General features: G+C 46.5%; 2 protein-coding genes across 2 annotated transcripts in view; one reads left to right on the top strand and one right to left on the bottom strand.

Annotated features, from left to right (window-relative positions):
- Bccip (BRCA2 and CDKN1A interacting protein) overlaps positions 1-10,975 on the top strand; it is an 11,823-nt gene extending 848 nt beyond the window's left edge. The window contains exons 2-7 of the mRNA XM_013021919.1: positions 3,252-3,326; positions 3,924-4,004; positions 5,872-5,961; positions 6,623-6,810; positions 8,608-8,776; positions 10,538-10,975. Of these exons, the coding sequence (XP_012877373.1) occupies positions 3,252-3,326; positions 3,924-4,004; positions 5,872-5,961; positions 6,623-6,810; positions 8,608-8,776; positions 10,538-10,708 (774 nt within the window). The 3' untranslated portion in view covers positions 10,709-10,975. The remainder of the gene's footprint in view (positions 1-3,251; positions 3,327-3,923; positions 4,005-5,871; positions 5,962-6,622; positions 6,811-8,607; positions 8,777-10,537) is intronic.
- Dhx32 (DEAH (Asp-Glu-Ala-His) box polypeptide 32) overlaps positions 10,764-12,144 on the bottom strand; it is a 56,183-nt gene continuing 54,802 nt past the window's right edge. The window contains exon 12 of the mRNA XM_013021885.1: positions 10,764-11,274. Within this exon, the coding sequence (XP_012877339.1) occupies positions 11,103-11,274 (172 nt within the window). The 3' untranslated portion in view covers positions 10,764-11,102. The remainder of the gene's footprint in view (positions 11,275-12,144) is intronic.

Raw genomic sequence — 12,144 nt, 5'->3', positions numbered from 1 at the left:
CCCGGGACGGCGGGGACCCGCGGGGCGCCCGGTCCCCCGCCGACACGATCCGCGAAGTGCAGCCCTCCTCTCCGCACGGGTCGTGCTCCCCTTTCTCGAAGGCTTCCCTCTGTGGCCTTCCTTAATCTTTTCAAGCGCATCTCAGTCCAGGTTTTCTGTGTTCCGATCTCTGCTAAGCTGTGTTTTCTGACCCTCTGGGACAGCCGAGCTATTTGTGTTTATGGCCTCCTAGAACTGAGTTTCTTCAAAAGTTCAGATTAGTTACTACTTTCAGGCCTGGTGTTACACACAGCCCTTCCCTTGTGGAGGAGATCATCAGGACGGGTCGTTCAAGACCCCTGAATGTTTTAAGTGTCAGACTTGGCTTTCCCAGTCACCACCTTTTCTGCACATGGTTCCCAAATTCAGCAGCTGGTGGAATTCCAGAACTAGGTGTGAGCTTAATTCCTTCTACTTTATGTCACTGTGTTCAGGCCATCTGTACACCCGGCCGGCTTTGCCTCCTTCAGCATATGGGTAGTTGGTTCTTCAGCTATCTTGTTTCACACCCCCCACCATGTAGTCCTGCCTGGACTACTACTAAGTGCAGTTTAATGAAATTGGGGCTAGGCTAGCTGGGCATAGCCACTTTGAAATTGTATGCAACTGTATTTTTTTGTGGTGCTGTGGATCAATCCCTGAGCTTTGTGCATGCTGGGCAAGCACTCAACCACTGAGCAGACCCTGCCTTTCTGTTCTTGTCTCTCTGTAATCGACTCCATTTATAGCAGACAGATCTAATATGTCTCTTCTCACTCCTTTGCTCAGAATGCTCCATTAGCTTCATGTAGAAAATCCCAAGTCCTTATGGTTGAGGGAAAAAAAGGCAACCAGGATGGCTGGCTCAGGATAAGCAAGAAAGACTGATGGGAAATGAAGTTGTAGAGGTAAGCATGCGTTAGACTGAGGATACAGGGGGCAGGTACTGTGTGGATGCAGACCAGAGGGGACTATGAGTAACTGATCCACCTCCTTCCAAATTAGCTCTTTATTCCAGCTCCCTGGATGCTTACTCAACATTTTTCATATAGAACTGTGACTAGCAATTCTGCTAATTTTGGGTTATAGAAATCAATGCTTTTTGCATTAAAGTGGAAAATCTAACAGGCTGCCTATGTCCAAAACTTGAAGTCTGTAGTGATCATCATAGTGTAATTAGTGAAATCTCTATTTTGACAATGTCAGAATTAAGAGTTTTTAATATCCCTTGATTCAGCAACTTATAAAAATTTACCATACAGCAGCTCCTAGCCTAGATTGTGAGCATTTTATATTAACTCATTTAATGGCCATACCAATCCTTTAAAATTAGGAATTATTATTATTATTATGTGAGACCGCACAGCAAGCTAAGCGAAAACAACAACGCACATAGATAGTCTTTATGTGGAGGAAAAAAGAAACAAAATGTGTCAGGTTATGTGATCAGGGCCCCTGGAGAGGAGCAGGGGCCTAAGAAGTAGGCAGTAAGTTTCGCCTCCCTATCCCCCACTGTTAAGAGTAGTTTTTACCTTCTGGCATGTTTGTCTTTTCTGACAGCTTTTAGGACAGTTTCTCCTGAACTATTTGATGGATATTATTCCTTTGTTTCAAGGAAGCTTTCTTATACTTGAGATGCTCAATCATCTATACCTCTTGATTTAGGAAACCATAGTAACTGGAAAGTCAAAATCAGATGTGAAACAAGGTGGCTTGGAAGTAATAAGGAATGTGTATGGTTAAAGTCCTGAAGAGCCTCACTGAAAGGAAAAAGTGAGGCAAGATGATGAGCCAGAGAAAATGAGTAAGTGAATGCGAAGGAGAGGTAGGGCTAATGAAAGGGGAGAAGAAGTCATGTTGGCACCTGAGCTTAGCCAGGGGCCGAGCACCGCTGGGAACAGGCTTACTTGGTGAAGGCTCTTGTGACCCGTGGGTCCCACTACCACTCTTGTTCTTGTCTGTGTGGAAGAAGGCTGTGTGCCATAGCCCCAATTCTAAACTCTGCTGAGCAGGTTCTTACTGTGCCTGTGTGGCGAGGAGCCCAGGCCGGGAAGGGGCATGGACGGTAATCCGTGTGTACCACGTGCGTGCTGCGCCTATTTCAGAGTGGGATTTGAAGTCTGCAGGCTGCACTAGATGCCCTTACCCGGCAAGTTAACAGCGGAAGGACACTTAACTATGTGCAGTCAGGGTGGCAAAGCCCTGGTAGGTCTAGTTTCCCCTCAGTCCTTCAGCTACGATCATGCCATAGCTGAAGGACGTCTGCTGTCTCATCAGCCCACGCTCAGTGTATCACTTACCAAGGCATAGTGAGGTCTTGGGTAGTATTTTGAAACACCTGCGATTGTTGTTGGCATCTTTTCTTCGATTCCACTGCTATTTCTCAGGGAGATCGGGAGCCCTGGACCTATATATCTTCTAGGCTCTTGGAGTTACTTCTACTGCAGGGCCTTAGCACCTTTGTCCTCACTTCCCAGCGCCTGTTGCTTTTTTTCCTGACTTCTGCTTCTGAACCTGGTCTAGCACAGTGTTCCTTTTTTTCATGTGCATGTACTTGCAACTTGACTTTGATTTCTGAGTGTCCTCTTGGTGTCTGAATTCCCACCTGGGCAGTTAAGCACATTCTTGTCTGCTTTGCTTACCATTTCATCCCAGTGCTTGGTACCAGGCAAAGAGCTGCTAACCCATGGCCTCCAGCCCACGGGTTAAATCAAGCACTAGGCAGTTCTAGAGATTTGCAGCCAGGAAAATGGTCATTTCTCCTTTGTGGCTGAGGTGGCGGTGTTGTTGCTGATTTCTCAGCATTTAACTAGGTCACTTAAGAGTGTTGCTCCTCTCCAGCTCTTGTGCCACATGAGGAAAACGAAAATGTGTCAGTGTTCTTTGTAATCTGCACAGGTGGCAGTTTTGGCAATCTACCCTCCCCCTCCTCCCTTTTGAGACAGGCTCTTGCCTTGTAGGCCATGCTGGCCTCAGATTGGGAAACCCTCTTGCCTCAACCTCCCCATTGCTGAGATTATAGGCATGCACCATCATGCCTGACCTTTGTTTGCTTGTTTTGAAGCCTAGAACATTCAGGTAATATTTTCTGCTTATTGTCTTTTTCTTTTTTTCATTCTGTGTAAATGCTTAATAGAAAATAAACCTAAAAGAATGGTGAGAAAAGAGAAAAATAATACCAGAATCGTCTTGGAAAGTTCCCTGGGGTGACCTTTTTTGTATGTTCTTTACAGGAAGTGAGTGTTGACTTTGAAGCTTACTCCATCTCAGACAGTGATCATGACGGAATTAAGAAATTACTACAGCAGGTATTGTCTGTTGTTTGTCACCCACACCTTTGCCCTTCTGAGAAAATCCAGCAATTCAACCCAAACGCTCACATTTCATCCTTTCAGAGCTCTGGTTTCTAGCCTCTGCACTTCACCTGGAAGAATTGTTTTTCTTCTCCAGGGCTAACCTGGTTGTGCTGTGCTGCTAGATCCGGACCCCTGATTAATATGTTAAGTTTACTGTCCTCAAATGCCTTCCTTCTCATGTGCTGATCTGCTTGAGCTCCTGTTGTTTACTCTTCATTCACACCCAGACTTTGTGGCATTGGGTTCTTACATAATAGTCATTTGCCTGCGCTCATGGTGCTGCCTCAGTTTACTTTTTCCTTAAATAAGGCTGTGTCCCTCTAGGCTGGTCGGCCCCTGGTCCCTCCCTCTCTTCAGCCTTTCCTTATTTGCCCTTACTGACTGAAATACCTTAACCTTTTAGCTTCACTGACTCGCGCTTTTCTCTTCCTGTTGAGGTTGCTTTTTCAGGTTATCTTCTTGGTTGTCTTTTATTTGAATGAGGGATATGATATTTTATTAAAAAATTTTTTGCTTTGATCTGAATTTAAATTTTCTTCTCCATTTTAGCTTTTCCTAAAGGCTTCTGTGAACACTGCAGAACTAACAGATCTCTTAATTCAACAGAACCATATTGGGAGTGTGATTAAGGTAAGCTGGCAGCTGTGTTTACTCTGGTGAGGGTTCTTTCCTCCTGTTCAGCTCTAACGGAGGGGGAGATGGGCAGAGGGAGGCAGTGTTTGGTGCTGGTCCCTGCAGCCGTCAGGTAGCGAAGCGCAGAGAGAGACATGGGCTGACTCAAGTTCTGTGGGAGGTAAAACAGGGAGGTGCTTATGGGTGGGCTTTGAGAGAGAGAGAGAACAGGAGTCGAGGTGGCTGCGTTTCTGGCTTGAGCAGCCCGGTTTGTGGGCACAGAGGAAGGGCTGGTTGGGAGCAGGTTTGAGGCTCTGCCTGGGAGCATCTTGAGTTTGAGGTGCCTGCGATGTGTGCGCGTGAGATACTGAGCAGCAGCTGGTGCCTTGGAGACTTGGGCTCGCAGGTCACAGTGGTCGATGGGGTTGCCCAAGGAGGGCAGGGCACAGACACGCTGGTAATACCAGCAGCATGCAGATGAGCAGAATAAGCGGCAGGACCCACAGAAGAGATGGAAAGGATGGCAAGGTGATAGTGCCGCACCTCTGCGGTCCCAGCTGCTCAGAATGCTGAGGCCTAGAGGATCGAGGCTCCAGGTTGGCCCAGGTGGGAGAATCAGGGAAACCCTATCTTCTGTTAGCCAGCTGTCAACAAGAAAGCTGAGGAAGACTGCAAGGCTTGAGTTCAAGCCCTGGAACTGGCACGTACATACGAGAGAGAGGTGGGTAGAAGAGCTGTAGAGGCAAGGAAGGAACATTTGAAGGAGGGGAAGTTGTCATAAAACATCGTAAGGGTCCAGCAAAACGAGGCTTTGCTGCTTATCACCTGGGGGCTGGAACTTGTAAGTCCCTTTGTCAGGTGCGAGTCACACGGGCAGTCGTAGAGCCCTTATGTCCTTTGGTTTAGAAAGCAACAGCAGCTTCATGTCATTTCACTGATTTAGCCTGAGTTCCTGGAACCTTTTTCCCATGCCAGGCTCCCCGCTGCTAGGACAGTGAGTGCAGCCTAGAGCCACACCATTGGCACACCAGTCATCCCACACCACATGGGAGGAGAGGCTGGTGGTGCCAGTCCAGTAGTGGTGGGGAGTCCCACGAGACTCTCGCCCTGTGCTACCTAGGATCCCAGCCCTGGAGGGAAGCCCACCATAGGTGAGGTGTGGCTCAGGCAAACACCAGGGTGGAAGAGAGGCCCAGTCCTAGAAATAGCCAACGAAAGACAGGGCTGGAGTCCTGGCTCAGAAGTATCACACCAACCTTGCCCCTGATGGGAGTGGGAGAGAGGGAGGGAAGAGGAAAGAGGAGGCATGCAGACAGGCAGTAGATGGAAGGAAAGCTGAACCATGCTTTAAGCCTGTCAGGAGAGTCGACATTCAGGTTGAGGCCAGCATCTGATGATTGAAGTTGACTGAAGTCACTATCTCATTCTTGTTTTTTTGACGCATCGGTTTCCTTTCTGGCTCAGGATTTCTTCTGTCCTGCCCAAAGTTTCAGCGAAACTTAAGCCTGCTCACCTTCCCTAGTGGTCAAGTGCTCTGAAAGCGTGAGTTCTAGGTGGGTCAGTCTGTGGACCAGAGAAACAAGCAAAGACTGGCTCCAGCCACTGTTCAAAAACAAGTGATTTCACGAGTTTCTCTCTCTCTGGGATTCATAATATAGTGAGATCTTGGAGAACGAGAATGTCCTAAGAATCTGGTATAAAGAAATCTAGGGCAGTGCAAGCTTGTCCAGATATGGAAAGGCATTGATTACTCACAGAGCTTAGGATGCATTGCTTTTCTGAACTGACACTTTGCTTTTGAAAATAACAAGACCTTGATTTAAAATTTTTATATTAAGCTTTTCAACCAAATACACAATTGAAATACTTTTTCTTTTTAAAATAGCAAACAAATGTATCAGAAGACAGTGATGACGATATGGATGAAGATGAGATTTTTGGCTTCATAAGCCTTTTAAATTTAACCGAAAGGAAGGTTAGTTGTACTGGGTGACGTCTGCATACTTACACCTTAGGCTGAAACTGGCTCTATTTAATGCATGTTAAAAATGCCTTTTGTGTCAGAGAACGAGTGTTAAGGATGTGTGTGTGGGTGTGCACACGGGCGTGCGCCCACTCTTATAACATTTATTGTAATCCCTTTTCAGTGAAGGTGTTGTTTGTCTTGCATCGTGTGACTATTCCCCGGGGTACAGTCAGGCAGCATTTTGGGCTTTGGGCGCCCTGCAGTGCCTGCTGCCGCCTGCCTGCAGCGCGCTGTGTATACGCTGAAGGTTTGTGGCTTTCTCAGGTTGAAGGCGCTTCTTGACATTTACTTGTTTAATCTTTTTAATGATTCGCCGTTGAGTCCTAATAAAAACCATGCCAGCTACTTATCCCTTTGTGAGTAAGACTCATGCTACACTTAATCTGCAATTTTAAAAACAAACTCTGAGTTAATTTTCAATTGCCTTTGTGGGATGGGCTAGGATTGCCGGTGCACTGTGCGAGTGTTGATGGTAACCTTGGCTTGCCGACAGTCATGGGTGGTAAATAAGCAATTGTGGTTCTTTTTTGGGAAAAGGGCAGCAACATTCCACATTTTAAAGGCGGTGGCACTAAGCTTCCTTGGCCTTCTTTTTCTCCTTGCTTTCTAGGGCACCCAGTGTGTGGAACAAATTAAAGAGTTGGTCCTCAGCTCCTGTGAGAACAACTGTGGCAAGAGTGTGGTTGAACATTTGGAGAAGCTTTTAAATGACACCACCAAGCCGGTGGGCCTTCTGCTAAGTGAGAGATTCATTAACGTCCCTCCCCAGATTGCTCTGCCCATGCACCAGCAGCTGCAGTAAGAGACTGGAAAACGCCTTCCTCCTAACAGTCAGTTCTAAGTACATGCAGGATGTGTGGCTTAAGTAGAATGTGTAGGTATAGAGGGAGTAATAGCCTAGAGGAAGCATGTTTAGTGTGAGGAGAGAGGAATTCTGTGAAGCTCATCATTCCTGATGAGCCCTTAGGAGGATCTAATGTCACCACAATCATGTTACTGTTTTAGAAGACTTTATAAACAGTGTAGAAATCAATGGATTTCCAATGGGTAATCTTCTTACCTCATAGAAGTCACATTTCACATTCACAGATTTTTTTTTTCTTTTTTTTTTTTTGAGTCTGGTTGTGGGGCCTGAACTCTGGGCCTGGGCGCTGTCCCTCAGCTCTTCTGCTCAAGGCTAGCGCTCTTACCACTGGAGCCACAGCACCATTTCCGGCTTTTTTCTTTTTGCTTATGTGATGCTGAGGAATCGAACCCAGGGCCTCATGCATGCAAGGCAAGCGCTCTACCACTGAGCCACCTTCCCAGCCCACATTCACAGATTTCTAATGTGAATAAAACTTCCAACAGGACAAACCCCCAAATTCCTAAATTCCTTTGGTGTATTTTATATCTCATGAAAACATAGTGTTACTGTACCTCTCACTCCTGAGGTTTCTAATATTGTTATTGTTGTTTGTTTAGTGCAGGAGGTTTAAGTATGCAAAATATTTACGCAGGGTTAGCTGGCCAGGTGAACTGTGTTGCCTGTGCACTGACTCTGGGTCAGACGCAGTGCTCCTGTGTGGCTTCTCAGGGCTCTGGCACTAAGTGTGGGATCACACCAAAGTCTTGGAGTATGCCACACACTTTGTCCACTCAGTGTGCTCCAGATGAACTCATTCTCCCCTCAGCTCCACTCAAATTCTGTTCCTGATGCCTTAAACATCTCGAGTCTGCAGTCTCCCGGATGCCTGTTGTAAATTTGTTCTTTTCTCTAAACTGCTGAGCTTATGGTTATTTGGTCTTGCAAGAAGGTGATCTCCTTTCTATTAATTTTCTATTGGAGTTGAAATGAGTTGTTTTCCTCAGCTGTGGGTTTGAACTCAGGGCCTACGCGCTGTCCTTGAACTCTTTTGTTCAAGGCTAGTGCTCTCGTACTTTGAGAGCTTCTATTTTTTTTTTTTTACACTGGAGATAGAGTCTCATGGCCTTTCCTGCCCAGGCTGGCTTCAAAGCATGATGCTCAGATCTCAGCCTCCTGAGTAGCTTGGATAACAGATGTCAGTTACTAATGCTACAGAAGTTTCTTTACTCTTTGGTTTAGGAGTAGCCCTGTATACAGGTTTAGTCTAATTTTTGGAAACCTTCATTTATTATTCTAGAATTCAGGGTATTCACTTCTCTTCGACTTTTATAGCCTATCAGAAGTGAGTCTGCGCTTATGAGAGCCTGTAGCAGTCATGTGTTGTAGTCACACCGATTCTGACCACATGCCTTAGTATGTCTCTATTCAGTGGTCTTTGCTCAACAAAACAGGTTCTCAGATATCTGTACTTTACCAAGAGCAGCGAGCTTGAGATTCATCTGTTAGTTGTGCTTCATGTCCATAAACTCAGATTCCTCACACTACTGTAAACATTTAGAATGCCACAGTCATTCTAAAGTGCAAGCAACTGCATGAAGTCATGGCTTTACAAGTATCCATGAGATGTGGGGTTGTTAGGCCTGTGTTTGGCAGCATCTGCTGAAAGCACCTCCCTGATTCTCTGCAGTCTGGTTTGTGGACAGAGTTAACCCAGCCTAGCAGGTAAACATTCTGTACTTGCCTCACAGGAAAGAACTAGCAGAGGCACACAAAACTAACAAGCCTTGTGGGAAGTGCTGCTTCTACCTGCTGATCAGCAAGACATTTATGGAAGCAGGAAGATCCATTTCCAAGAAGGGGAGCACCCAAAAGGATGTCTTAATGTTCGCAAATGCAGAGGAAGAATTCTTCTATGAGGTAATAAAACTATCCCATTTCCTGTTTAGATGTCAACAAGGATTTTCTTGAAAGTAATCAAGTTTTGTTTTTCTCTCATTTTATGCCAAAGTCCTTCAAAGTATGACTATTCATTTCTATGACCCCAGAAAGCTAGTCACCAGCCTTTCCACCCCTCTGTAGGTAGTAAGCATAGGGAGGAGAGAAAAGACTACCGTTTGGAGGCTGACAAGGCCGTGTGAGACACGCTGTGATGTGAGCTAGACAGGATGGGTGAGTGGGCGATCATGGAGGGGGCCGGAGACCACACGCTGTCGGTGCAGAAGCTGGGTGTCCTTGTTGCTGAGGCCCCTGTGTGGGTGTCACATCACTGATGGGAATCTCAGCATTGCTCCTGTTTAACAGGATTGTCCTGTGACAGACCCCCTGGGTATTCTTACACTGTCTTCTCAAAAATCTTAAGTCCTGGCGGGGAGGGGGCACAGCCGGCATGTTTTTCAGAATTGGATCACAGCACTTATGTTTAGGATTTCCATTGACAAGGCAAGGGATACAGATTGGGCTCTGCCCTTGTGTTCTAGGAAGAAGTCAGTGAAAGTGTGTGTGTGTGTGTGTGTGAGTGTGTGTGTGTATGTGTGTGTGTGTATGTGTGTGTGAGAGTGTGTGTGTGAGTGTGTGTGTATGTGTGTGTGAGTGTGTGTGAGTGTGTGTATGAGTGTGTGTGTGTGAGTGTGTGTGTGTGTGAGTGTGTGTGTGTGTGAGTGTGTGTGTGTGTCCTAAAGGTGTTTTGTTCCTGTAATCCCAGCTACTCAGGAGGCAGAGCTTATGAGGATCATGGTTGAAGGCCAGCTCCAGTGAAAAGCTATCAAGATACCCAACAAGCTGGGTGTGGTGATATAAGCCTGTAATCCCAGCTGCAAGGGAAGCATAGGTAGGAAGATTGCAATCCAGAAGTTTCCCTGGACAATAAGAGCACAAGACATTACATGAAAAATAACTAAAGGCAAAAGGGACTGGGGGCATGGCTCAAGCTATCAGGACTTAGGTGGAAGACCCTGAGTTCAAATCCTAGTGCTGCCAAAAAGTACTTACACTTCCTAGAGAGTTTATACACTCAAGAAAAAGTAAGCAGAAGAAAAGTTGCTTGATGGTTCCCTTTTATTTTCTAATATTTCTTTTGATGATTTTCTTAAATAAGAATTTGGTTACAAATATAGAAATGCTAAGTGGGGAAAAACAGGTCATTTCCCCTAAAGTCAGGAATGAGACAAGTGTGTGTGTGTGTGTGTGTGTGTGTGTGTTTAAATAGACACCTCAGCACTGCAGGCAGGCTACCTGGGGATGTATGATGTCAGCAAGTGGCAGGTCATGTGGCCTTCCTCTGCATTCACAACAGCTTTCTGCTAGGAAGCAGCAGGAGTGATAGGAGCATTAGCTGATTCTTCCTATTAACGGACACGTTCAGTCTCAATTTCACTCACCTTTCATAATCATATTACTGCAGAATCAAATGAAAACATAAAGTTGGGTGCTGGTGGCCCAAACCTGTAATTCTAACTACTCAGGATGCAATCTGAGAATCACAGTTTAAAGCCATCCTAGGCAGGAAAGTCCATGTGGCTCTTATCTTCACTTAACCACCAAAATGCTAGAAGTGGACCTGTGGCTCAAGCAGTAGAGCACCAGCCTTGAGCACAAAAGCTCAAGTAGGTTAAATGTAGGTTAATGAGTTTTGTCTTTGCTTAGCCACATTTCTCATTCCTGCTTCCTCTTCTGCTGTAGAAGGCAGTCATCAAGTTCAGCTACTCAGTGCAGGAGGAAAGCGACACTTGTTTGGGCGGGAGATGGTCCTTTGATGACGTGCCGATGAAGCCCCTGCGAACCGTGATGCTGATTCCTGGAGACAAGATGAGTGACATCATGGAAAAGCTGAAGGAGCACCTGTCTCTCTAGCCCACTTGCCACAGACAGCGGCGGGCTTGTTTGTAAAATGATGAGAAACCCGAGATTTACTGAAAAACTCACCACTTTATTCAGATTAAGGTCCTCTACAAAAAGTAGGGCTCTTTTTTCATGTGTCCATGACACACTTAGAAAATGTTGATTTCAATTTTGGTCAAATTATGAATGAATGTTTGATTAAAAACTTCCAGTATGAAGAATACATGGAGCAGGTAATTTAAAGAATGCAATAAAAACTCCTATTTTTTTATTTTAAAATCATACATGAAGTGTCATTTCTTCGGGACTGTCCCGTGTTCGCCGTATCAGCCTGTGGCTCTGGGCACGGCGTGGGCTTGCTGTGGGCTCGCGGTGGGGTCTGTGTTCGCCTGTGCCTGCTGAGCACTCACTGAAGAGTGCATCTCTGTTCAGGAGTGTCTGGGCACTTGTCGCACGCGTCCTCCTCCTTCTTCATGGTGGAGAGCGGGGACAGGTGGTCCATGACTTGCTGCAGAATATCCTTGCTTTCACTAGGAGGCAGATTACTGAAATAGTACTGTGGTGCCAGCTGCATAAATCTGAAACAGATAGGAATGTGACGCTTGGGTCCTTCCCAGCCTCGGAGACCCGAATTTCATTTGAACCCCTCAAAAACACAGCCGCCTTTCATGAAGCCAGTTCAGCTACATTTCTAGGGTACATGGGCTTCTCTGGTGTTGGCCCATGAAGTGGAGGTGCCGTCTGGGTGAGGCAGTCCACAGTCCCATCACCGTATGGGGGGCAGGCCATCTGCTGGGGAGAGCATCAGTGTTGCTCTCGGGATCTGACAGCTCTCGTGGCTTCTGAGAAACCAGTCTTCATTCCATCACTGCCCCTCCTAGCCGGTCTCCACTTGGCAGCAACAGATATCTAGAAGCATGGAGACGTTCATCCTCTCACCTGAGACCCCGTTTGCTGTGGACGGCACTTGGGATAAAGCTTAAACTCTCCGTGGCCTCTGGGGCCTGCCTGCCTCTTCTGTCCCCTTCTCTGCTCTCTTTTCCCCACTAGCTCCAGCCACCAGGGCATGTCTGTTCCTGAAAGCTGCTAAACTCATTTCTCCTCTGCCTCCCCTGCTGCCCTTAAAGACATGCTTTATTATTTCTTTTTTTTTTTTTGGTCGGTCGCGGGGCTTGAACTCTGGGCCTGGGTGCTGACCCTCAGCTCTTCAGCTCAAGGCGAGCACTCTACCACTTGAGCTACAGCGCCACTTCCAGTTTTCTGGTGTTTTATTGGAGATAGGAGTCTCACGGTCTCTCCTGCCCGGGCTTGCTTTGAACCGCGATCCTCAGATCTCAGCCTCCTGAGTAGCTAGGATTACAGGCGTGAGCCACCAGTGCCCGGCTTATGCTTTAGTATTTCTGCACTAGCTTCTCTCTCTCTTTTTTTTTTTGTGTGTGTGTGTGTTA

This window comes from Dipodomys ordii, unplaced genomic scaffold (assembly GCF_000151885.1).
Source record: "Dipodomys ordii isolate 6190 unplaced genomic scaffold, Dord_2.0 Scaffold58, whole genome shotgun sequence".
NCBI classification, from domain to species: Eukaryota; Metazoa; Chordata; class Mammalia; order Rodentia; family Heteromyidae; genus Dipodomys; species Dipodomys ordii.
This window is presented reverse-complemented; position numbering and strand designations above follow the sequence as displayed.